The 24,526-nt window shown below is 41.3% G+C and overlaps 2 protein-coding genes across 7 annotated transcripts in view; both read left to right on the forward strand.

Moving 5' to 3' along the window:
* The first annotated feature begins 5,900 nt into the window (after positions 1 to 5,900).
* On the forward strand, positions 5,901 to 9,606 carry ARL14EPL (ARF like GTPase 14 effector protein like). 4 transcript variants are annotated; one of them, XM_085042972.1, is made up of 6 exons: positions 5,901 to 6,205; positions 6,348 to 6,510; positions 7,307 to 7,426; positions 8,507 to 8,632; positions 8,805 to 8,944; positions 9,308 to 9,606. In XM_085042972.1, exons 3-6 carry the CDS (start codon positions 7,316 to 7,318, stop codon positions 9,528 to 9,530), a joined length of 600 nt encoding a protein of 199 aa, XP_084899098.1. In that variant the 5' UTR covers positions 5,901 to 6,205; positions 6,348 to 6,510; positions 7,307 to 7,315; the 3' UTR covers positions 9,531 to 9,606. The 4 variants fall into 4 exon arrangements, with proteins under 4 accessions (XP_084899098.1, XP_084899097.1, XP_084899099.1 ...); XM_085042971.1 differs by having other exon boundaries at positions 5,901 to 6,510; XM_085042973.1 differs by having other exon boundaries at positions 5,901 to 6,474.
* A 6,607-nt stretch (positions 9,607 to 16,213) lies between these two features.
* The window catches only part of COMMD10 (COMM domain containing 10), a 110,037-nt gene continuing 101,724 nt past the window's right edge, over positions 16,214 to 24,526 (forward strand). For 2 of the 3 annotated variants that reach the window (XR_014846698.1, XM_085041976.1), the window contains exons 1-4: positions 16,214 to 16,369; positions 16,522 to 16,612; positions 19,345 to 19,455; positions 21,206 to 21,361. Coding sequence is in view for 2 of the 3 variants with exons in the window: in XM_085041976.1 (XP_084898102.1) it covers positions 16,338 to 16,369; positions 16,522 to 16,612; positions 19,345 to 19,455; positions 21,206 to 21,361 (390 nt within the window). In the remaining variant the exon portion in view is untranslated. The remainder of the gene's footprint in view (positions 16,370 to 16,521; positions 16,613 to 19,344; positions 19,456 to 21,205; positions 21,362 to 24,526) is intronic. The other variant, XM_085041974.1, reaches the window with a different exon arrangement.

Raw genomic sequence — 24,526 nt, forward strand, 5'->3', positions numbered from 1 at the left:
CAAGCCCCATGCCATCTGGCTGCACTGATGGGGGGGTGGAGCAGCCTGCTTCTTCTTTCAGGGTTGTTGCAAGTCCCAGAAGGGTGGGTATGGGGTAGGGAAAAGGGTTCTGGGCTAAAATGCCCAAAAATTCACTGAGATGTGGCCTTGCTACATTCCTGCAAAAGTGACTCACAAAAGACAAAAAGAGCTGTCACCTCTGCATCCCCTGGCTCAGAGGTGCAGGGTCTCCTCCAGAGCCAGGTGTCATGTATGAACCTCTTGGCCAGGCTAATGGCACTTTGGTTTAGACTCCAAAGGCAGCAAAGGCCTAGACCACAGCCAGGGGAAAACTTCCCTACTTCTAACCTGTTCTCTGGTAGCCCATGCACGAAAAGAACAGGTGAGCATTAATGGTGAGCATTAATACTATAAACTTGGAAACTGGAGCTGGAAATATGTGATTAACACAAGAATAGCAGATTAATCTGTCAAGGAACAAAGGGGATTGTGGGTACAAGGAGTCTCACCTTTACCTTTTCCATCCATTTTTTTCACATCACTTGTTACTTGACTGTGAGCCAACTGCTTTGTCCCATAAATACGACAGCCTAAGTGAGCCTTCTCTGAGCTCTCTCCCTGCTAAGCAACTACAGGCATGGGAGTGATCTCCACTGGAGCTAGAACACCTCTAAGGGCTGCTTCTTAAGGTTGAAACACCCTTTACCGACTGCAGTGGTAAGTGACCAATATTGAGCATAACCTTTCTCATGGCACACTAAGACTGTATCCTCTGTGCAGTAAATAACAGAATGAGCCTATTGTTAAGTAGCCGTTTGTTGAGTTTCACAGTATCTTACTTCAATAGCACCACTGCTGCTGCTATGTTTGGTGATGGTTCTTTAAGTGGTCAAAACCTTCCCCATGTCAGAAACAAGACAATGGGCTGTGTCTTTTGGGGGTCACTGTCTATCATTCCTTGGGGTGGGATGAGACAAGGACCTGAATGGGCAGAGGAGAAGGCTGACCTTGGCTAGCTGCAGGACACCCATCCTGATGCAGGAAGAAAATGAGGTGAAAAAGCTCATGTGTTGAGATAAAGACAGGGAGATCACTTCCCAATTATGTATGTTGTAGTTAAGGAATGGCACTGCCCAATTTGGTGCTCCTACTGAGACTCTAAACTATGTGCTTCCTGCTCACTCCCTCCCTCCTCCTGCCCGCGGCTCGATGGAGAGGAGATCAGGCCTCAAAGGCAAAAGTCACAGTTTGAGATGAGAACAATGGACTGCAAACAGCAATGAGATAAGAAAACAACAGTAACAGGAGCAATACTAAGGACAGACAGTGAAAGGAGGCGGCAAAGGATTCACACAGAAAAAATACCTGACCTGCCCTTCTGCTACACTACGCCCACTGGAAGGGACCTCTTCTCTTCAGAAAAGGCTCCCTTCCCCTGTCCCTGGCAATGATGTGGTGGTACAGAATAACATCCATAACATTGACATCCTGGACATGCCCCCTCCAGGTTACTGCAACAATTAACCTTGTTCTGGCTTCAAGCACGCCAGGGCAAAATGGACTTCACTTGGGGAAATTATTTGATTTGTTGCTATTAAAATAGATGCCCAATATTTGTTGTCTATTAAAATAGCCTTTGATAGTGAGAAACAAAGCAAAAAAAAATAGAGCATCACCATCCCCCCACCCTTCCTTTTTCCCAGGCTTGTCTTTATTCCCAACTCTTTCACCTTATCTCCTCAAGCAGCCCAGTGGGAAGGAAGAAAGCAGGTTGGGGTCAGTCCCCAGCTGCTCCATTCTGACACTCAGAAATTTAACACATCTGCTCCCCCACACCTCCCTACCCCCAGGTACAGGACATTTGTATTGTATCTACCCAGGTGTATTTACACGTGCTCATTCTGGGCAATACTTGACCCTTCAGGAGTTTCACCTCCAGAATCAACCTCCCTAAATGTCACCTAAGATTTTAATCCTCGTATGTTTACACCCTTGTAGCCTGACACTCACCCACTAAAAGCTTTGCTGAGCATATTGTGGGCTACATGTTATCATGTATGCCATGATAAACAAATACAACTCATGCACAAACAATTCAGAGGAAGTTCAGGTACATGAATATAATTAGCAAAATGGAAAGAGATAGTAAGTGTAAGATGATTTAATTGCAATTTTTATTCTGACAGAGTTAATTTCTGTTTTCTCCATCATGCAGAATATGGAGAAATCAGAAGAACCTTGGAAAAAAATATGAGAATAAAACAGGTTGTAGGTTTTTTGCTTCTGGCTTGTTGTTGTATAAGTACCCAGGAGATTGTGACTTTTTCCCCCTTGAGGGATTTCTGGTTTATATTTCACAGCAAAAAAAACCCCAAAAAACACGCTGTAAAGCAAATTGAAGGTATGTGTAGCAGCATTTGCATCACCCATCTAAGGTCTGCTGCTAGAATGCTATATCAGCTTTTGGTTTTAAAATTGTTTGGAGGGAAAGAAAACAATGGTAACTAAAGAATTGCCCTCAGTCTGGGTTATGAAATACCTCAATAAATTGGTGGATACAGCTGATGAAGATAAAAATACATGTTCAACTATTTGTCTACGCCACAAAAGGAGAATTTATGAGATTAACAGTTTCAGATGTTTATTAGGGTTTAGCTGTATTCTAGAGAAGAATAATTAAAATCATTAGTGATTACAGCATGCTGAAAATTGCCATCTGGAGGTATCTGGAGAAGACTGAGTTGTCTGTATTAGTGCAACAAATAAACCTGAGAGGCAGCAAGCCAAACCATGAGGTTGCATTTCACTTTAGTAATTGGGGAGCATCTTTATTTTTGACTTTTGCAAACAGTTAATAGAATCGAGAACATTTTGTCTAAAATGGTAAAATCTTTCTTTACTAAATCCATGTCCTAAAATTATCTCACTTTTAAAATTTTTTAAAATGAAAAATGCAGTAGTTTATTATAGGGTTTTTTGTTTACTTATCTTTAAGAAAAAAGACTCTAATAAATATATTTTTTTGTTCACAGATGCAAATGAGAAACGAGAACTCTTATCCCAATTTATACAATTTCTCTATTCCCACTCTTTGTACTAAATACTATTTAAAAATCATAATTAATGAGACAGAAAGTGTGAGATCCTTTAAGACAGTTCCCTGGCACTGTCTTCAGCATACTTCTCTGGGGAGCACTATTTTGATTATTTGTGTTCTGTTTCAGTCCCTCTGGGGCTGACATCATACTTCCATTATCAGGGGAATTGTGCAGCAGTAAATCTAGGCTGTGCCATTCCACTCTCTTTGGTAAATACAATTTTAAATTAAGGAGAACCTCCTTTCTCTCTTTCTGTCTGCTCTGAACATACACCCTTCAAAACCAGAGGTTTTCAGAAGGTAAGTACCTGGCAGATCTCTTCTGCCTATTGCTTGACAACCAAAAGATGCACATGATTTTATAATTAACTGTTTAACTTCAGCTATAGGATCCCTCACTTCCAGATACAGCAGAAAGTGTCTGAGAGGGAGAACTCATGAGGATTTATTTTACGTGGAGAGGCATGTATTTTCTCCTCCAGACCCCTGTTTAAAGAATGGGCCATTGCACTGTCACCGTGTTTGTCAGTGTTCTGGTAAACCAGCTGAGTTACAAGAGATGAAATCTATTTCTTCATCTGCTCTGTGTTTCCTAGCTGGCTTCAAGGCTGTCCTCTGAACACATATGCACATTTGTGTCTGTGAGAGAAGGCACAGAATAGATGCTAAGTGGTCTTTCCACAGCTTTACAGCTCAGTCCATAATAGCTGATTGGAGAAAGATTAATTTATTTCCATTCCTAATTTGGCTGGCACCAGATGTCCTATAGAAATTCCGAGATGTGTACTTGAATGTGCCACAAACTTGACTGTTGGTTCCTGAGCCCACAGACATCTCTGCAGAGCTAGGCTGTGACAAAGGTGGGACTATTGCAATGGGTCTGTCTAATCTGTGTGGGTATAGGGGGATTAAAGGCATAGGAACAGTATCTTATCTTGCCCTGGTGAAGGTGACGAACATGCTCACATATCTCAGCCAGAACATCTCCAATAGCAGAAACAAATACAGTTTGAAAACAATGTGCATTCACTCTGGCAAGCCCTGCAGAGACACTGGCTTTAGGCTGCTGAGATCAAACAGGCTGAAGCATCTTGAATGCTGTTCACCACATTTCACACCAGCTGAAACATTTAGCTTTTTAATCTGCAGGGATCATAAACAGAAATATTAAATTCTTGAAAAACCAGATACAGGAAAATATTTCTTTTATGAGAATAATAAACAAATGTAATTCCTTCCAAAGCCAAACAACTTCTGAAACTGTTCTCTGAGCAGAAACATATGCATCATGGATAAGACTCTTAATATAACACAGCCTCTGATTTTCTTCCTCCCTTACTCTGCTTTTAGCCAGGTCAACTATCTCAAGGCTCTGTGCTGAATTTGTCAATTCTTAGCCATATGCTGTAGCCACAAGGAGATGTTCAGCTGTGGATGATCACCTCCAGGAAAGTCCTTGCTATATTCAAAAAGCATGAGAGAACACAGGTTTTGGTGGAGTAAGAGTGCAATTGGTGGTTGTCCTCAGAGCTGAAATTTTTATGGAAGAGACCAGTGTTCAGTGCATTGCCCCTGGATTATCACTACAGTCAAACTAAAAACAGGAGAAGAAAAAACTCTATTTCAGGGCCAAGAATACTTTCCTTTGGATAATTAGGTTCTGCAGACTTCATAGTGTATGTCTGAGTCTCCCCCATTTCCCTGTCTCCCCTCAGAACACACTACAGAGGATAACCGATCCTGTCTCACCTGTTTCTGGAATTCACACACTTTCCTAGTCACATTCTGCTTCATTTTTTGGTATCTCTCCTAGAGATTAAAATTCAACGCTATACACTTACAGTATATGTACGTGGAGACAGAAACCTGCCACATTCTCTGTGTAGGATATTTTTGCTGAGGTGAAAGGGTACTTGAAACACGTCTGCAGAACAAGATGCTTATTCTTTTCTGTTAGTATTTAAAATGAGGTCTCTGATTTCGTGTGTTTGGTTCCAGACAACTGCTAGGACTTAGTTGTTAAGCGAGTAGATTTTTACACCGCCACAGGACACATGGCAACTCTGCATGCTTACAGTGGTAGCTGCTGATGGCTGTTCTGCTCCTGAGCCCTGCACACTGTGACAAAACAGGCGTGTATGATGATCATGCATACTCATAAAGTGCTTGAACGATGCAAGAGGTATGGCTGGACACAAGAGGAGATGTAGGAAGCAAATCCTTACCAGGATTCCAGCTTGAGTGCAACTGAAGAGCAATGCTATCTTTAGAGTGCTGCCATTCATTCTTATTTCATTTGTGGAACTCAAATTTCCAGTAGGAAAGCAAGCGTCCACTCCGGACTGCAAGTGACCCCCCTTGCTGGAGGGGCAGATCCCCGGATGCCCGGGAAAAAAACGTGTGGAAAAAATGCGCGGGAAGCCGCGCTATTGGAGGGCCAAGCACATAAAAGCAGTTTACTGCGACAAAACCTCGGGGGCCATTTTTCTTTGGGTGTCTTGGCGGGAACGAGGGCTCGCTTGGAGGGCCAGCTCTGCCCCCCCTCGGCCCTTGCATTTTCCTCCCTGCGCCATTGCTCCTTCCCTGCCTGTCTGTCCTGTCTCTCTCTCCCTGTCTGCCCTGCTTCGCTGCTTCCCCGAGGAAGCTCTGCAGCCGTGATCCTCGTGTTCCGCTGGTTGCCCGACGGAGCTGCCGCCGCCTGCACGCGGTCCGGAGCCGCTGCCGCCGTCCGTGTATTCCGCAGGCCGCAGCCGCCAGCCTGCATTGCAGCAGCCCTGCAGCAGCCAGCCCGCACCGCAGCAGCCCCGCAGCAGCCAGCCCGCATCGCAGCAGCCCCACAGCCGCCGTTCGCCGACGGCAGAGACAGGCCGCCCTCGCCGCCCGCAGCCGCCGTGCCCTGACCCTGCCAGCCGCAGCAGCTCCCCGAGTGTGCCCGTAGCCACGGCAGGCTGCTCTCTGCCCACGGCAGACACACGCAGCTGCTGCTGCTCGGAAATCGCGCCCAGCAGCCACGGGAGCCACGCAGACTCCTGCAGCTCGCAGCTCACACTCCATCTGCCAAACCCTCGCCGACGGCACGGCCAGGGTACAGCGGGAGCGGTCTGTCCGGTATTCTTTCTCTCTCCGTCTCTAATTTCCTCTCTTTATTCCTTTTTCTATCCCACTAGGGCTCTCAAAAAGACATCCCCTTCAGTTACTACAGACTCACTCCCTTGTCATTGTTATTCTCACTTTGACTGTTGCCTTGCAGGCAGCGGCTGCAAGAGAGGAGACCTAAGCCTTGGACTCCTGCTCGTCTTAGAGAAGTGCTGGTTCCACGGCAGTGGTGAAATGAAGATCTTTGCGACAGGCTTGGGGCAACAGTGCTGAAGTACAGGGTAAACTGACAGAGACCACTGTGCTATCTTTTAGAGGTAATGAGAGAGACCGGGCAGCACCCGGGGAAGGGTTGGAGGAACTCCAGAAATCTTACGTTATTTCTGGTTGTGTTTGGGGTTAAAGTCGGAGGTGTTGGTACAGCATATATTGCATAAAAAATTTAACTAAGTAGCTGCACTAGGCTGGTAAGAAATAGCTAACGTCCATCCTGAACCTGGGTTGATGGCACAGAGGTGGAGGATGGCATTTGTAGGATTCACTCACAAAACTCATACAGCCCCCTGAGTAGTTTGCTAGCAGAGCGAGTGATGCACTTCTTTTCTGTTAAACCTAAGAGGTACACATTCTACTTACTAAAAAAAATGTTTCGCAAAGGATTGAGACTCAAAAGCCGAGAAGCCTGCGTTTATTCGGCTGGTTGAAATGTGCGGGCAGAGCGCTGTGAACGCGCAGGGAACGCTGGCGATGGGCGCAGCCACGCACGGCTGGGGCGGCAGCGCCACCTGCTGCCGGGCGCGGGGACTGCGTGCCCGCCGCCATCGCACCGCGCATGGCAACAGCGCGCCCGAATTCTGTGTTAATTCATCACTAGGCCTTTCTGGCGTTTGCTTTGCCAACTGTGGGGTGGCTTTGGTCATACAGCTTTTGTATATGCTCGTGGTATTGTTTTAGTGTGGTTTTAAAATTGAGACTGTGCTGAGATATGTTTTGTTCCGCATTTGCTGTTGGTTAAGAATACGTAAAGGCCTAGTATGGATAATTTGGAACTTTAAATTACAAGTCTGTTTACACTGTTGTATATGTTTAACAAATATGTGTGTATTTCACTAGGGTGGTGAAATGAGTGATCTCGTGGAAGAAAACTGCAAGAAAAGCTATTCCTCCCAGGAAACATCTGCAGCAAAAAATGCGTCTCCTGCTAAGGACTGCTCAATAGAGTGCAACAATTTGGTATGATTTTTCTAGTGCTATTTTATTATCAAGATACATACCATTGCCTTTAATTTCTTCAGTCATTACAAAAAGAGCTGGAGTCAAGAGGGAAATATCAGTAACAGCAGTGAAAAGGACCAAGTTTGTAGGGCAGTGATTTAGAGGGTTCAGAGCGATTTCAAGTAAGTAGGGAAATAGGAGCGTAGCCTTAGAGGGAAGACTATCAATATAGCTTACTATTTGCTTGCAACTTAAAATTGCATAATTTACAATCACAAATAGTGATAATGCTAAAAATCTCTCCCAGAGTCCAAAGCAGAAATGTCTGAACAATGTAGCTACATGAGATTGCCCTGTAGGTTTTCAAGAGGATGCAGCTGAAGATGCACAGCATCAACCACCTTCTAAAAAAGTGCACTCGAGTGCATGGATGTCTATGAATCACTCTATCAGCAGCCTGGGCTGAACCACCACTGCTTTCCCCATGGGAAGCAATGAAAAGGAGCAATTGTTTGTGGAAAATCACTGTGGAGTGTGAAAGGAATGACAGCCTCTAGGGAAGCTGAGAGATGGCAAGGCAGCTCCGTTTACATAACAGGAGAAAAGATAAATTTGTGTTTATTTTTCTGCCTTTACGTAATGAGTGACAGGTGTGTGGTCAAAGTCCACAGTCATTGTCCAAAGGGAAATTGTTTGACATGATGCTCATGTTTGTTTGCAGTGACTTTAGAAACATCTGTGAACATATGTGGGCTATGAGGAATAGTAATACAAAGAGATGATGTTTTAGCTTCCAAAAGTATTCAGCAGTTTTAGCTAATTTCAAACATGAATTCCATACAATTGGCAGGAAAATGCTTTCTCCTGTTTCTCAGAAAACTCTGCTCAGTTGAGTTTCTTTTTTTTTTTGTGTTGGTTTTTTTTTTTCATACTTCTCACTTGTGCAAACACTTACTGCATTAGTTTCTCCTTCAGACATTTTTCTTGCCCTCAGATTGTTTGGACAAAGGCAATTTCTAAGCATCTGAGGGAACAGTGAAGAAAAGAGTGAATCCATTTGGGATGCTGATAATCATAGTACTTGTTTTTACATTTTAGATAAAGTTGAAGAGCAAAACACATAGTTCTGCCTCTCACATGACAACTTGCAAACTGCATGCTACTGTACCAGAGTCATGTATTCAGAGTCGTGATTGTTCCAGCTCTGCTCAGGATGCACAGTCGGTAAAAAGAATACTCATCAGTTAGACAAATATTTTATACAAATCAGTATGATCTTGTAAGTTATCACGAATATTAATTTTAATGTCATTCAAAAGCAAGTGAGGACACTTGGCAGCTAATAAGTATATTTTCCAACTGTACTAATTCCAAACTGTCTGTTGTTCATTTATAGCAAAAACTTGAGAAAGAATTAAAATGCTTAGCTTTTCAAAATCCAGGACCTCAGGTAGCTGACTTCAATCCTGAAGCTAGAGAGCAGAAAAAGAAAGCATGCATATCACAGATGAAACAAAATTTTTTTTATGAGTCCAAGTAAGACCTCTTAATTTATTACATACTTTACTTTATAAAATGCCTGATAGGCTGTTCATTGAATCTGAATGAAATTAATAAAAGCAATGTGTTTTGCAGAGAGATATCTTATTATACTTGAAAGTTATGTTGGGAAAACAAGATTTTTCTGTGTAACTCAAGGGTATTTTGATATAGTTTGGTACACATTCATTTTTTAATGCCGATGGCCATTGCAATTAGGATAGGATGCTGGTATATCATTGTGTTGTGAGTTTGTTAAAGACTAAGTCCTTGTTGTATAGATGTTTTCCACATGTGTTTGGTTTAGTCACTGAATGCATTGAAACATTCTTTGAGAATTATTTTTGTTCTCTTTCACAGATCTGCAAAGAAATATGACAAACATGGCAGGCTGCTTTGTAACAACATAGATTTGTGTGACTGCCTGGAAAAGGACTGCCTGGGTTGCTTCTATCCTTGCCCCAAATGCAATTCAAATAAGTGTGGACCAGAATGTCGCTGCAATAGAAAATGGGTTTACGATACAATTGAGACTGAAGCTGGGAATGTGATCAGTGTGCTACCATTTTTTGTCCCTGACTGATTATGTTCGGTTAGTTTTTGTGCCTGAGCGTTGTTCTTTTTGTCTTCATGTTTTATTAAAGTAAATCTTGATTTTATCAATTGTCTCTAGTGAAGCATATGGCAGTGGTGCTTATCCTTCTTTATTGCTGCCTACAGAAAACTTTACCCTTTCCAATCAAGTAAAAGTATGTATTTCATTCTTTCTCATCCTTGTGAGCTTTGCTGAGGCACCTAGCCAATCCTTTCTAAATCTTGACTTTCTAAAATTGAAGGTGTCTGAGCTCTTATAAGAAGATTATTTTCTTACCCTGGGAAGCTGAACCACATTACTTGTAATGAGGGTTTTTGCTGATTTCTCAGCTTGTTCATTTAGTCAGATGTGTAACACAGCTCTTTCTTTTGTGTAGGATTGTCCAAGAGCCCTTTCATCCTGATGCATTCATTCCTCATATAGGTGAGGCAGGAGGCATTTGAGATAACACTGTTCTTTGAAACTAGGTCACTACATCCCACGTTCATTTGTGTATTAAGCAAAGGAGAGTGGAAACAACTCTCAGCAATTCCTTCTTGCTACCCAGGCTGAAAGACTGAAACCAACATGTTTGGTCAGCATGTTTTTTTTACAGCATTTGGCACATTAAGTGTCAACTGCTCATTAATTGTATGGCTAAACAGATAGGATATTTTTCCTTCTGGACAGAAAAGTCTCTTCAGTTCCAGAAGTTTCCTGTTCGTACAAGACATGGTAGATCTTAAATATAATAACTTACACGCAGTCTTTTTATGGGGCAGGTGTTCTCATTCATGATGGGCACCCCACCCTTTTTGAGAAGTGAGGGCTCTCTGGATCTTGAAGGTGAAAAGGCTGCAGATCGTTACAGGTGATTTCCGGGAGCATGCTGCTAGTGGGAGAATCATGCTTTGGGCCTAGTGCTTGTTTATTTTTGAGGGGACTCTCCCAGCTTTGTGGCCCTGCTTTTCTCCCGTACAAGAGGCCATTCTCTGAGAAAGACCTTCTGCTCAACAAAAAGATATCTCTCAACAGAAGAAACTTGGGAAAAGATCCCAAGAATGTCATAACACCAAAATCTCCTTCTGACTTGTTACTTTGGAAAGACTTTGTTCCTCTCAACTAACGACACCTTAAGCTTGTATCATGCAGATGGCGTGGGAAACAAGCAGGAGGAGTTCCCATTGTGCAGTGGAAGGCTATGACATCACCAAAACATGGTGGGATGACTTGCACAACGGGGGTGCTGTGACAGATGGCTATAAAACCTTCAGAAGGGACGGGTGAGGAAGGAGAGGTGATGAGGTTGCCATGTACAGTAGGAAGTGTTTCAGTTGTCTCAAGCTCAATGATTGTGACAATAGAGTTCAGTATTTCTAGGCAAGAATCAAGAGGGAAGGACAACAAGGCAGATGTCCTGGTGGGAGTCTGTTGTAGACCACCAACCAGGATGAAGAGGCTGATGAAATATTCTATATTCTATAAGCAGCTGGGAGAAGACTCACAGTCACTTGCCCTTCTCTAGGGTGACTTCAACTTTCTAGATGCCTACTGTAAATACAATACAGCAGAGAGGGAAAACAGTCCAGGAGGTTCCCGGAATGTGTGTAACACAAATTTTCTGACACAGCTGGTAAGTGAGCTAACTAGGGGAGGCACCTGCTCTTTGTGAACAGAAAAGGGTTAGAGGGTGATGGGATAGTCTGAGGGCATCTTGGGTACAGAGATAACGAAATCATAGAGTTTTTAATTCTCAGAGAAAAAAGGAGGGGATCTGTGTAACTGCCGTGGAAGTTGGACTTGGAAAGGTCTGTTTAGGGGCCTGATTGTCGGAATCCCTTGGGAGGCAGTCCTGAATGGCAAAGGAGTCCTGGAAGGCTGGAGGTTTTTCAAGAAGGAAATCTTTAAGGTGCAAGCTGTTCTCATGTACTGGAAGACAAGCTGATGTGCAAGAAGGCCATCCTAGTTGAACAGAGAGCTTTGGCTGGAATTCTGGGTACAAAAGAGTATATCACCTTTGGAGGAAGGGGAAGGCAGTCTAAACAGGGTAGGATTTTCTCTATGGAATAAGTTTGCTCTAGAAAGCTGTTTAAAATAAGGGAAAGCAGATCTATTAACTATTCCATAAGGTCTGTTGGTCCTTCTTCTCTCTCTTCGCATTCCTCCCCTTCTCCCCAGATGATGTGTGGGGGTTCCGTCCGTGGGTGACCCACTACCTGGAGTTCGGAGAAGGGTGAGACCGCGGGAGAGGGCGGGGCCCCGAGGGAGCACAGGTGCTGTCTGCAGGTTGGCAAAGAAGACAGGAAATACAGACCAGATTGTCGGTGCTCCAAGAAGGGTTTATTAGGGTGAGGGGGTTTTGAAGGGTCCCGGAGACATCGACAAAATGGCCCTGGGCAGTCTTGTACAGTAACTTTTATAGGGGGAGGGGAAAGGGAAGGAGGAGATTTGGGGAGCAAATGGGGAAAGGGGTATTTTTGAGCGACAAATTATATAACCAAGGAAATAACAGTACTATAAAAAGAACTCCAACCAAATAACTGCTTAAACATGAGCAAAGAAGAACATTCTAGAATCGAAACCATATAGGGAACCGGGGGAGGGGGAGAGGAGTCTTGCATATGTCCTTGCATTTCAAGTGGCTTGGAGAGCAGGGGGTCCTGGGAGCATACCATGCCCAGGACCCATCCCCATCTCCCTCCCATGGGGCTGGGGTGCTCAAATGTGTCATAGCCACCGCAACAATTATGCAGTTTAAACAATTTTTGATGCTGTGAATTTACTTTCACTGTCTCTTCCTTGTCCACGTGGCTGCTTTGCTCACGGCTACCAGTGATCCCATTGTGGCATAAGGAAAGGGAAGAGTACAGATACATATTAAATTATACCCCAAACTAAGATACTATCTCCCAGTCTCTAGCCTAAAAAATGATTCAGTTTGTTTGAATTTATTGTGTCTTCCACTGCATTTCCCTTGCTTACAATTATTATCTATCTGGAAGATGACATTCACCCGGTGCTTTGGTAGATGTTATTTCTACAAAGAAGCCAATCTCATGGAAATAATGTGTTCCCATGTGATTTTTGCATAAAGATGGTTCTTTTGGTTCTGGCCTCCTATGCCTAATGCTTGGGCATTGTCTTACTGAAATTGCATTAATTCCAAAGACTCCACCGTGCATCTCTGCAATTTACAAACTTGAAAACTCAGAAAAGAAAATAAGATCTATGCACAGCATCTTGTTGTTTGCTTTCATTGCCCTGAGCTAGACTTCAAGCTAGAAAGCTATCCACTAAAGACACTCTTTATTTTACAATTTGCCTCTGTTTCTCTATAGCTGAAGTTGTCACAGCTCAAGGAAAAAACCACAATAGCTGTCCTTTCATATTGTATTGAATACTTACAGCTGCTTCTTAAACAAAGGCTAATTAAAAGGAAATGTTAATAAAATTACTAGCATATGGCTCAGAAGATTTAAAGGCAAGAGCCATTAAATATTATGACTTTTAAGATGTGAAGGTATGCCAAAGACCATGAACATCTGAGGCTTTTTCCAGTGAGTTAAGAGATGAGAGTTTTGAATACGGCAGATCAAAGCTACATTTGTGCACAAGGCTGACTAGCTAGCCAGCTGTAGCAAGACCACCACTCTCTTGTCTATGTCACTTCCCTGCTATGAAAAGGGACACATGATTTTTCCTTGCTCAGTATTTGCAAATCCTTCATGCAAACTTTTACAGTGAAAAATGTTATTACATAGCACTTTTGAAACACAGACTAGGAATACAATAGATCATGGCACCATAAAACAACAGACAGAAAATTGAGATTTTTTTTCCCAAAGTAAGCTCCCACATTTTATATAAAAATTATGGTGGGATTCCTGTCCAAATAAGGACTTAACATTAGATAGTTTCAGTAAACCACAAGGTGCTCAGTTTACCTTCAGTGCTTTAAAAACAATGAAAAACAGTCAGTCCTGGGAGAAGTCAGATCTATGGTTCCAGAAAGTCTAGATATTTCAGTTACAGCCCAAGACCACTAAACTGTTCCTTCTGGCCTAAAATGAACTTCTGCATATGGTGAGGTGCCATTCAATCACATTGTATCATTAAAGCATTAAAATTAAAAAAAAAAGAAAAAAAGAAAAAAAAAATCTAATTGTTTTCCTGACAATTTTCTTTATCCTCTTAAATACCTTCTATAAGAATGCAATTGAACTTTGTCCATATCCACAAAGAGTTTTGGGTTTATTTTGGTTTGGATTGACTGTATTTTTGGGTTTTTTTCCTCAGAGTGCCTTAACCATCTAGAAAGTGGTAGAGTGCACCTGTAGAAGCTTTTATATTAAACCTGGTTTTAGTGATACCTTTGCCAGTGATTCTTTAAATGATGTAAAAACACTCATTTGTGACACGGGTGTAAGTACAAATCAATAATAGGTGAAAGGATGCATGACAACTTTTTAGAATTCTTTTTTAGTAACAGAAAAGGAATTAGGATAAAAAATTATTTAATGGTGCTCTTGACAGCCCCGTGTCAGGTTAGCTTCATTACTTATTGTTTCCATTCAGGTGCTCTCTTTCCTGTCTTTCTGCAGTGAGACTCAGAACATGGAATCATACAGGCTGGAAGAAGCCTCCAGGGCCCTCAAGTCAAACCTCCTGTGAAGCAGGTCCAGCTGGAGCAAGTTGTTGAGGATCCTGCCCAGCTCAATTCTTGATTTTCATTCTCTTGATTATTCATTTTGAATACTTATTTGATGCAGCAAAGTGTGAAACAAAATGCCCCAAAATAGGTCCAGGTTATAAAACCAGAGAACTGGCAGCAAGCCTGAGTGGCGCATCCAATACCTGTATCAGCTGGAACTTTATAAAATAAGTAAGCAATTGTCTAGACTTCCAGCCGCCCTTGCTCATTTTGCCTGAACAAACTTTATAAAATTCTGCTCTCGGGGGAGGTTTCCTAGAACAAGGAGTTATTTTTTTTCAGCGTGGAGCAAAGCACTCATTCTTCTTTTCCAGCCAAGTAAATTTCTTGCAGGAATATTGTTTTTTCATGTTTTATAAGAGCACAGAAAATCAGATGAAATAGTTGAATGTAATTGTATTTCATCCCAGAACAATAGCTTAAAAAATGTAATGGCCATTCGTAACAGTGACTGTGGATCCGAGTTCTGTTAAGAGTTTGTCTTGCTTTAAGGCAATTTAAAAAGTGGACACTCTGAAACGAGTTACCTCCCCTTATAGTTTTGACTGATCACTTTCCACCAATAAGGAGAAATGATGATGAGTAGATATAAGTGAAAAAATAACCGTTTACTAAGAAGTGAAACAGCAACAGGCAAAAAATAACAGTGAATAATCACCAGATACAAAATTGCTAAATCTCACCGACCCCCCTGGAAAGAAGAGAAATTTAAAATGGTGGACTGACCCTCCCTAGGATGACAGCTCCCCACAGCTGGCAGTGCTGAAAGACAAAGGAAAAATTGTGACAAAAGCCTCCTGGGATGGTAGGAACTTAGGAACCAGTTCTGGTGGCAGATGGAAATCGCGGATGTATTGTCAGCATGTGACTCCAGCCCCGCGGTGTCAGCCTCCAGTTTTTGTGGGGTGTTGGTGCTGTTGTCTTTCTGCCTCCTGTCACCTACTATTCCAGAGCCATGGGTGTGTTGGGAGGGAGCAGGAGGGAAGAAACGTCTCGCAGAACTGACCTGTGATGACCTGGCCCTGATCAGCTCAAGCCTCGCATGGCTGACAGGTGTTGCAAAATTCACTCTGAAGCAGGTTCTGACTGCAAAATGCAGCTTTACAGATTGCTACTGTTGTGAGCACAGAAAAATCCACCTGAGACAGCCCCTGCCTCGAGTAAATGCCATGAGTGCACTTGGCTTGGGCACTCCAGCTTTTTAAAGGGAACTACATCACCCCCACCAAAGTCATTCCATTTCAGGCTGTGGTGCTGGGCCTTAAAGTGTCAGTAACAATTTTGGGCACAGATATATGTGGAATATAATAACATTTTGGGTTACCCAGGACAGAGGTATAGCACGAATTAATGTCCCAGCCAGGAGTTCTCTACTTTTCATTTCGTATTGGAAGTCCTGTTTGTCACTCTTTTTTTTTTTTCTCCTAAAGTTGCTTCTTAAGGCCAAGTCTATATAAACATACATTATCTTTTCAGATGTTCTGGCTGAAATGCTAACCGTATTGAAGTTGACCCTCTTGACAAAATTCCATTCAGTTAACAGAGGCAAGATTTCAGCACACGTTTTTAAAACATTTCTTCACAGTACCCTCAAAAATTTGCTACCTTTTCCCACCCACCTCTTGACCCTACCATAATTTGTTACCATTTGTTGCCTTCATGACACATCTCAAACATTTGATGGAAGAGGTTTATGTCTGAAAAGGAGACAGAGGTCCTGTAACTTTATTCGAATAAATGGAGAGGGCGTGGGGTATTTCCCATTGCTTGTTTCATCTGTAAGTATCTGGCTTTATCTACCAGCAGGCCCACAGTTTGTAAAGACAAACTTCTCTTTGCTTTCCTCCTGTTACTTTCGGGAGGAATTTCTTCACAGAAAGTGTGATTAAACATTAGAATGGACTACCCAGGAGGGTGGTGCAGTCAAGGAAGGACTGGAGGCAGCACTCAGTGACGGTCCAATGGACACGGTGGCGCTCGGTCACAGCTGGAACGCGACGGTCCCAGACGCTTCCTCACGCCAGCTCATCCCGCGATCCGGCGGTTCGCGCTGCCCTCCCTTGGCCCCTCCAGGCCACCGTCGGGGGCGGGCCGGCGCTGCAGCCATGGCGGCGCCCGTCGTGCCGGAGAGCGACAGGTACCGGAGCTCCGGCAGCGCCGCTCCCCTCTGCCGCTCCGGGCCGGGCCGGGCTGGGCGGGGCACAGCGGGCTGGGGTGGGGCAGGTCCCGCCGCACTGCCGGGGCGCAGCGGGGCCACGGCCCCTCTGACCCCCTCCTCCTTCCTCCTAGCATCCGCAGGGCCGTGTCGCTGCTCAACGCCGTTGACCCGGGCCGGTTTCCGCGGCTGCTGTCCCGCCTGCTGCAGAGGCTGCACCTGAAGGTTGTTGGGGCGCGGGGCGGCAGGGGCTCGGCGGCGCTGGGGGGGCGCGGGGCCCGGCCCGGCCGGAGCTTGGGCCCGCGCGGCTGCGGAGCCTGAAATGGCCCTCCCCTTTTTAATGGATGTAAACCCCTTGTTTCATCTATCACTAATGCTTCAGAACTGTTCCAGAGGTATGAAGTTAAAGCCGGTAACGAATGGCATGAGAACGAGTGATGCTCGTTACCGCTCACTGCCTCCCGGTGCTGGTGCCTCCCCGGGCGCTGTCAGGACAGCTTGTTGCTTGGCTTTTTGCTCTAACTCCGCCTCAGCCCTCACGGGCGTTGTCCGCAAAAATCGGATTTGTTACCCGGTTTGCAAAAAGCCAGTGATTACACACTCGAGAGAGACATTGATTATTTATTTCAGAATTATGCAGGGTGGGTGTTCAGTGGTGTTTCCCAAATCAAGCACTCCAACCATCAAAACTTTTTACTATTTATACATTTTAGCAAATAAAGACATTAGTGTTCATTCGTAAAACTTACATAGTTCTGCTTAATTAGTATTCTGTTTTCTACCGGTTAATGATTCTGTTGCTTCCCCTGCTAATTAGTGTGCATGCTCAGTCTTTCTCTTTTGAGTCAGTGGGTTTCTTGGGTTGGTGGTCTGTGAGTCAGTGGTCATGGATCCCCTGCAGGAATTACCTTTTACCCAGTCGAAGCTGATTTCAGCACAGTTGCTGAGTTGGCTTTATTGGTTTCCCCCTTATCTTGGGAGTTCTGCCAAATGTCCTTGAGGCCCATAAATTCTGCATTCTTTGTGCTCACTATCAGTGGGTACATCCTTCTTCCCAAGTTTTGTTAACCTCCCCCTAGGTCTGAGGTCACTGATGCATGTCAGACCCTCAACCTGAACAAGGCAATTCTTCCAACAAGCAATTTGTCTTTCTGAAACCTGCACATCACTTACAGCTTGTTAGCTGCTTTCTGCTTCATGGGTTAAATCTTTCTTGTTGATTAGGCTTGAAAGTATACAAAGATCAAACATCAAAAAATATCTTAAGAAAATTTTACATGTTCCGCATTTTACAGCACAAGGGAAACCCTAAACGCATGTTTTATTTATTTTTCTGCATTTGTGCATGTCAGTCAACCAAAGACACCTGTGGAATTGAGGATAAAAGTTAAGTCCAGAACTTCTAGTGAATATTTCTGTCATCTTTAGAGAAGATGTTTTTAATTGCACTATTAAAAAAAAAAAAAAAGAAGTAAATCAATAATCAGTGTCATTGCACAGTGCCAAAATATCAAATGCAGACTAACTCCAAATTTTGTACTGAATATTGTGGGAGAAACTGTAAAATGAATCTTACACTGGAAATTAATTTGTTAGTTTCGTTGTCTTTCAGTATCAGATTTTGTTTATTCCTTTGTTTTGTATTAAAAAAACAGAGAAACACAGAATGTGTTATACACATATACGTACAAATTAAATGGTCAAGTACTACAGGAGCAGCATGGAAAAAATGCAAATATATTAAAGGTTATAATTCTGAGACTGTAAGGCTTTGTTTGATTCAGCTGCTGTTTTTTTCTTTTTTTTTCCTATTAACATTACTAGCTTGGATGCTGCTGTTACTGCAGAGAGTTTTCTCAGTTGTTTTGTATGTATATTAACTCTGGTAACTGGAAAGTATCACCAACTTTTTGTTTGGTTTGTTCTTTTTTACCAGTCCATAGCATTTTAGTAACTCTTCACAGTTTTAATCAGCATTTACATGAGCTGAAGTGATTATTGTAATTTAGCCCACTCAAATCTCATGAGCAGTTTTGCTGACCTTTCTGAAGTATCTAACTTTAGGGCAAGTTAAATTGCTGGAAACTGGAAATGAACTTCATTGCCTTAACAAAGCAGACACTGGGCACTCAGTGTTTCCTTTTAACAGCTAATGATTCAAATAATGTTTCAGTTTTAATCTCTTGTTACAAATGTTGTGATCATTGAAAGTTTTGTGTAATTGCCTCATTTTTCTATTTGGATAGCTGAATTGTTTTGCTTGTGTAGCTTTGCAGTTTTTTGATTATTAAGCAGTCTAAATGTGGTGTTTTGATGTCTGTATATAGATTTGTTAGTAATTATGTTTTTAAATAAGGCAATGTCTGCATTTTAAATTGCGATTTAATTTGCTGAAGTATAGTAAGTATAAGTGCTGTGTTTTAAAAGTATAGCACATTCTCAATTGTCTTCAGTACCACAGTAGAGTATAGATTAAAATCTGACTTTCAAAATAAATGTACATTAGGCCTTTATTTCCTTGGCATCAGCACGGGTGGTTTTTAAAAGGGTATCGAGAATGGAAGAAGCATACATAACTAACTTAACTACAGTTTTGCCTTCTGTTTTCTGGGGTGTGATTGAAGTAATGCACTTTGTACTCGACTTATTTTTATTTATAAAAGGTTGTTGGTGATGATCTAATAATTGAAAGAAGAGTATTTCTGTAGTGTCTATGAGGTACAAAGGAAAAGCATTTTCTTCTGAAGTATGTCAGGTAACTCTGTGGTAATGTTGGCTTTGAGTTTTGATTTTCAGTGAGAGCAGTTGCATTTTATTTGAGCTTTGCTTTGTAATTGCTATTTAGAAACAACTGGATAGCCACTATATTTATAAAGACAGGAAGAAAGTTTTTATTTTGATAGGTGTGTTCTTTGTCCTTAAATGAAATGTCAGGACTAACCATTTTTGTTATTCAGGCTGAAAGTACCTTCAGTGAAGAGGAGGAAGAAAAACTCCAAATAGCTTTTTCATTGGAAAAACAGGATCTTCATCTGGTTCTTGAAACTATATCATTCATTTTGGAGCAGGTATTTTGCTTTAATCATTAAGCATTTATAAATCTATTTTTTAATCCATCTGTAGATTTCAAAAATATGACAGTGAAGTTAAAAAGGAATTAGTGAAAACATACCTGTATTATATTATGTGTGCTTTGGGGTCATGGTTTAACTGCATTTGTTTTCATGCTGTTAAATAATTTCATCCATTTCTGACTTGGATGGGGCTGGATGCCTTTGTGGTGTGATTTTTCCACTGATGTAAATGTTAATGGTAGAAGTGAAGTCTGCATGACTCCAAACGAACTGTTGATGATTATAAGATACATGTGTCCCTCTTATTCATTGTAAACAAGCCAGCCATGCATTTTTTAAGTTCTTGTGAGGAAAATACAAGACAATATTACTGAGCACAGCTTAAGTTACTTTAAGAGTCGGTTATGGAAAGTTTTCGTGCTCAGAAGCAGTCTGTACTGAGGTGAACAGGCACACCTAATGTGGCTCTGCTATTTGGATAAGTGGGTGACTTCATGGTGTAGCATGGTGTAGTCACCTTGTAAACAGAGGTTTTCTGATTCCATGGTCTGCCTCTGACTAAGGTTGGGAAGCTGTTGTATTACCCAGTAAATATGGTAACTGTTCTAAAAATTGTCAAACCCAGGATGTTATTAATCCATTTCATGCAAATATAGAATGTGTAGTCTGTGCAGAGGGCATGCACAGTGATGTTCTGTTGTGGGATTTAAATCTGGTCCTTTTGTACACAATTTTTGTCAACTCACTTAATGAACACATTCTGCTGCATTAGAAATAAAACAAAGAGTCCTCCCAATGGCTCCCATCCACCAAAAAATCAAAATGAAACCTGAGGAATGGAATTTTCAATTTTCATCTCTTTGTTTCAGCGAAACCACAGAACTATCTGTTTAATGCCTTGTCATTTCATGAGGCTGCTTAATTTATATTTATTGAAAATGAACAGAAATGCAGTTAATTATCTTCTTGCTACTTTCACATTTAAAATAAAAGAGAGAGAAGGGTATTAATATCTGCCAAAAACAAAAAGAGTCCCAGATGTACTACATGTTGTAGGAGAACTCTTTGTGTTCCTGCTGATAGCTGTGCTTCTTGGAGCAGCTGCTTGTTATGTCAGTTCATAACTTTTTTAACAGCCCTTTGGTCTACGGAGGCATTATTGATAAAAAGATTGCTGTACAGTGGTTGGCACATACGCTGTTTCTTTTCTTCCTTGACCTGGTGGTGACATAGTCCTGTTTTAAAAGTGGAGAATCATACAGAGTGTGTGCCACAAAAAATTGACGCTAATAGGGAGGTAATATATGACTCACTCAGTTTAGGCAAACTGCTCTTGGTTTTTCAGGATATTGCCTCGTAGTTTGGGTTTGCCTGAATAGTGTGAATTTGGAGATGTTTTCCTTTATTCACTGTTGCAATTGGCTTCAAAGCCCATTTATTTTCAGTGATAACAGTTTTGCCATTAGGTACAGTGGAAGCCTATACATATACTCAATCTGGCCTGTGTCTGCATTTTTTTCCTGGTTTCTCTGTCTTGAGAAGAGTAATTTGTAACACTGCATTTTGAGATAGTTACTGTTTTCCATCTCCCAAGTAAGAGGGTTAAGTTGAGCAGGATGCATGTAGTTCCCCCAGTGGAATTGCTAGTAAAAATGTGTGAACATGGTGACCATTTGTGATGGAACATATTTGGTATAACCTGTAGAACAGCACTCAGCAACAGCCATTATTTTTCGTTTAACAGGCGGTCTATCACAATTTGAAGCCTGCTTCATTGCAACAGCAGCTACAAAGCATTCACCTGGATCAAGACAAAGCTGAAGCATTTGCTAGTGCATGGGCAGCTGCCGGTCAAGATACGATTGAAAAGTTCAGGCAGAGGGTTTTGACCCCTCAGAAGGTAATGTGTGTGGTTTTTCGTCTGAGAGAGAATAAAGTTGTATTAGTTTGTTTCAAAGCAAAGAGTTTAGTTAAACTAAAGTACAAAGTTTGTGACAAGCCAGGGTATTTACAGGTACTAGATAAATTTGATTGGGACAGTTGAATTCTATTGTCTTAAAGAGATGTTCCATGTTAGCTGAGCTGCTGTGACGGTTGGAACCTGGCTGTATATGTTCTATTAGCAACCTGCCTACGGTTTGGAGATGTTTGTGAGCAGGCTTTACAACAGGGCCAGGGGACAGTGTGCTTATGAGCATGTGGTCGTTGAGCTCGTCATGCCAGTGATTTTCTGTACTTGTATCTGAGCTCCTGCCATCTTTAATTTTGTAAGCTGGTTAGGTAGTGAATTATGTGAGATACTTATTACAATTTTGAGGTGTTTTTCTGTGATGACATAATCTTCCTTCCTATGTGCCCATTGCCAGTTAAAACTTGGTACATGCTGTGGAATTCTCTTTGTCTTTAGGCACAGATGGCTATATGTGTGTGAAGGTATAATAACATCATTTTGTTGTTTCATAACAAGCCTTCAAATGCATAAGGAGTTGTATGTAGAACACACCAGTGTCAGCCAGGATCAAATTTTTTGAAAGAATTATGAAACATCAGCCCAATTATTCTTACTTTATCATTGCTTTATATCTTGCTGGTATAAGATTCAGTTTGTTACTTAATGGTTTGGTTAGTAAAATAATAATAGAAAATAAAATAGTATTTTTTATTTTATATTTATATAAATTTATATATATAGAATATATAATATAAATATTTTAATATTAATTTATATTGTATTTATAATATGTGTATTAAGTACACATGATGAACTGACAGAATTAGAACAACACCATTTGTACCAGCCTGTTTGCACCTAAATAAATCTAGAATTTGACTTAGGAATAAAATTCACATTTTGAGAAGATAAGGTATTTCTATGAAACAGACTAAAGATACTCAGAATTGCATAACAGTTGATTTTTTTTTTAAGTATTTAAACTTGATCCTTTGTAAAGCTCAGTAATTTTAGACACAAAACTTACAGGATTCTGATAGCAAAATTATAATATTTCCCGAACCTAACAGAGTAAATTACCGATTGTATAAGTATGCAAAAAATTTTGAGTTAGCAGGATATTTTGAGTTTCTGGTTTTTTTTGAGATAATGTTACCAATGCTAAGTGCACAAGTCCCAAAGTTTAAATGGTCAGTGGTACAGTAGTATATAGGCAGGTAAGTAATTTGAAAACCAAGTGAAATAATGAAACATTATAAGGTGAACTTCTCAACATACAGAGTATATGTGCAGAATGGAAGGCAGTCCTGAAGACAGCCTACAAAGCAGCTGTCTTCAAAAACTTTCTTCAGGTGGGCTGTATATGAATTCGTATTTTAGTTCTGGCTCTTCAGCATGTGAGAACCTAATAAAAACACCTTTCATCCTATTTTATTTCCAGTTTGTACCATAAATAGCTGTGGTCCTTCTGTGACCTGGTTTGCGAATGACATTGGTCTGTTGTTACTTGTCTCGAGTTTTGTGAGCCCTGCAACGTATAATGTTTCTGGTGTATGTTACGGTTTTGGTGGTTCTTTTTAACTTCAGCACCATCTCCTAATGCAGTAGTGTTTTCCCCACTATATTGCATCCCATATAAAGAACTTGTAAACTGTCATTTTTAATTGAGCTTGCAGGAAAGCAACTGCAAACATATCATAGTGCAATTTAGTAGTTTTTTAATGTAAAAGCAGGTTTAAGTACAGGTGTGTGGCTCTACATGTGCTTAAACCAACATTTTCCTTCCTGCCTTTTTGCCCAGATAACAGTTTGAGTATCAGTTTGAGTGTAATTTGAGTTTGAGCTTGAGTTTGCTTTCTCAGTTTGTTTTGAAAGTCTCTGAAGTATTAATCCTGTAGACCTAAAGTTCATGAGAATTTTCCTTAAAGATTAAATTCACAAAACTAACTGCTGAATAAAGAATTTATTCTGCTAACAAGGCACACAGAAATTAAATATTTTAAAAATTGTAGTGTAATGGAAGAATAACTTCCCATCTCGTTATAATCTTCTGAATCTCCTTGTAATATCTTACAAGTGCAGTAGGTGACTGTATTGTTTCCTTCAATATTCTATTTGTAATTGCATATCAGCAGGTATTTTCTGTATTACCTTTCTGTATCTTGAAAAGTAGTGGGAAAAATATTCTTTTCTTTGTGGTACATTGCTGTAGTAGCCAATTTTCTGTAAATGTTCATCATCATCATCTCTTCAATCGAAGTTAAACATAATAAGTCTGAAAAATACTTACAGAAGAGTGGTTGCTTTTTAGGTTAGATCTACACAATTTAGGTATTTGTATTGGTTTAGAGATTAAATAAATTTATTTTTTTAGAGATTAAATTAACTTATTTATTTGTAAAAAGGGATATGTACTGAATTATTAATACCCTCTTCAACACGTGTATATGGGTGTAACATATAAAACAGTTGATCCTGTAAATATGTCCTCTATATTGGTATTTGTTTACATGGCCATATATGAGTTCCCAATTTACATTGTTCTCTTACAGAAGCAATACTGTGTACAGAAAAAGAATGACATTTATATTATCACAAGTTCCAGCAACCTAATCACAGAATAGTTGAAGCTGGGAGGAACCTTTGGAGTATATCTAATCCACCCCCTCTGCTCAAGTAGGGACAGCTAAAGCCAGTTGCTCAGGACCATGTCTAGACAGCACCTGAGCATCTGTGAGGATGAAGATTCCACCACCTTCATGGACATCCTGTGTCAGTTCTTGGCCACACTCAAAGTGCCAAAATGTTTTCCTGTGTTCAGAGGGAGCCTCCTGTGTTTCAGTTCGTGCCTGTTGCCTCTTGTCCTGTCACTGACCATCACTGAAAAGAGTCTGGCTTAGTCTTTACAGCTTTCCTTCAGGTAAGAAGGTAAAAAGCTCTCTTGGCCTTTCCTCATATGTGAGGCATTCCAATCCCTTCATCATCTTCATGACCTTTGCTGTACTGTTTCCAGTATGTCCATGACTCTCTTATACTGTGGAGCCCAGCACTGGTTATCCTGCTCTAGGTGGAGCCTCACCATTGTTGAGTACAGGGGAAGGATTGCTTTCCTGA

Source organism: Lichenostomus cassidix, chromosome Z (genome assembly GCF_008360975.1).
Source record: "Lichenostomus cassidix isolate B80296 chromosome Z, HeHo_3.0, whole genome shotgun sequence".
NCBI classification, from domain to species: Eukaryota; Metazoa; Chordata; class Aves; order Passeriformes; family Meliphagidae; genus Lichenostomus; species Lichenostomus cassidix.

Excerpts from the sequence above, each read along its gene's own strand:
- ARL14EPL (XM_085042971.1), top strand. The coding sequence starts at position 7,316 with ATGAGTGATCTCGTGGAAGAAAACTGCAAGAAAAGCTATTCCTCCCAG. Across the intron at positions 7,427-8,506 it reads CAATAGAGTGCAACAATTTG|ATAAAGTTGAAGAGCAAAAC; the intron begins GTATGATTTTTC and ends TTTACATTTTAG. Across the intron at positions 8,945-9,307 it reads AATTTTTTTTATGAGTCCAA|ATCTGCAAAGAAATATGACA; the intron begins GTAAGACCTCTT and ends TCTCTTTCACAG.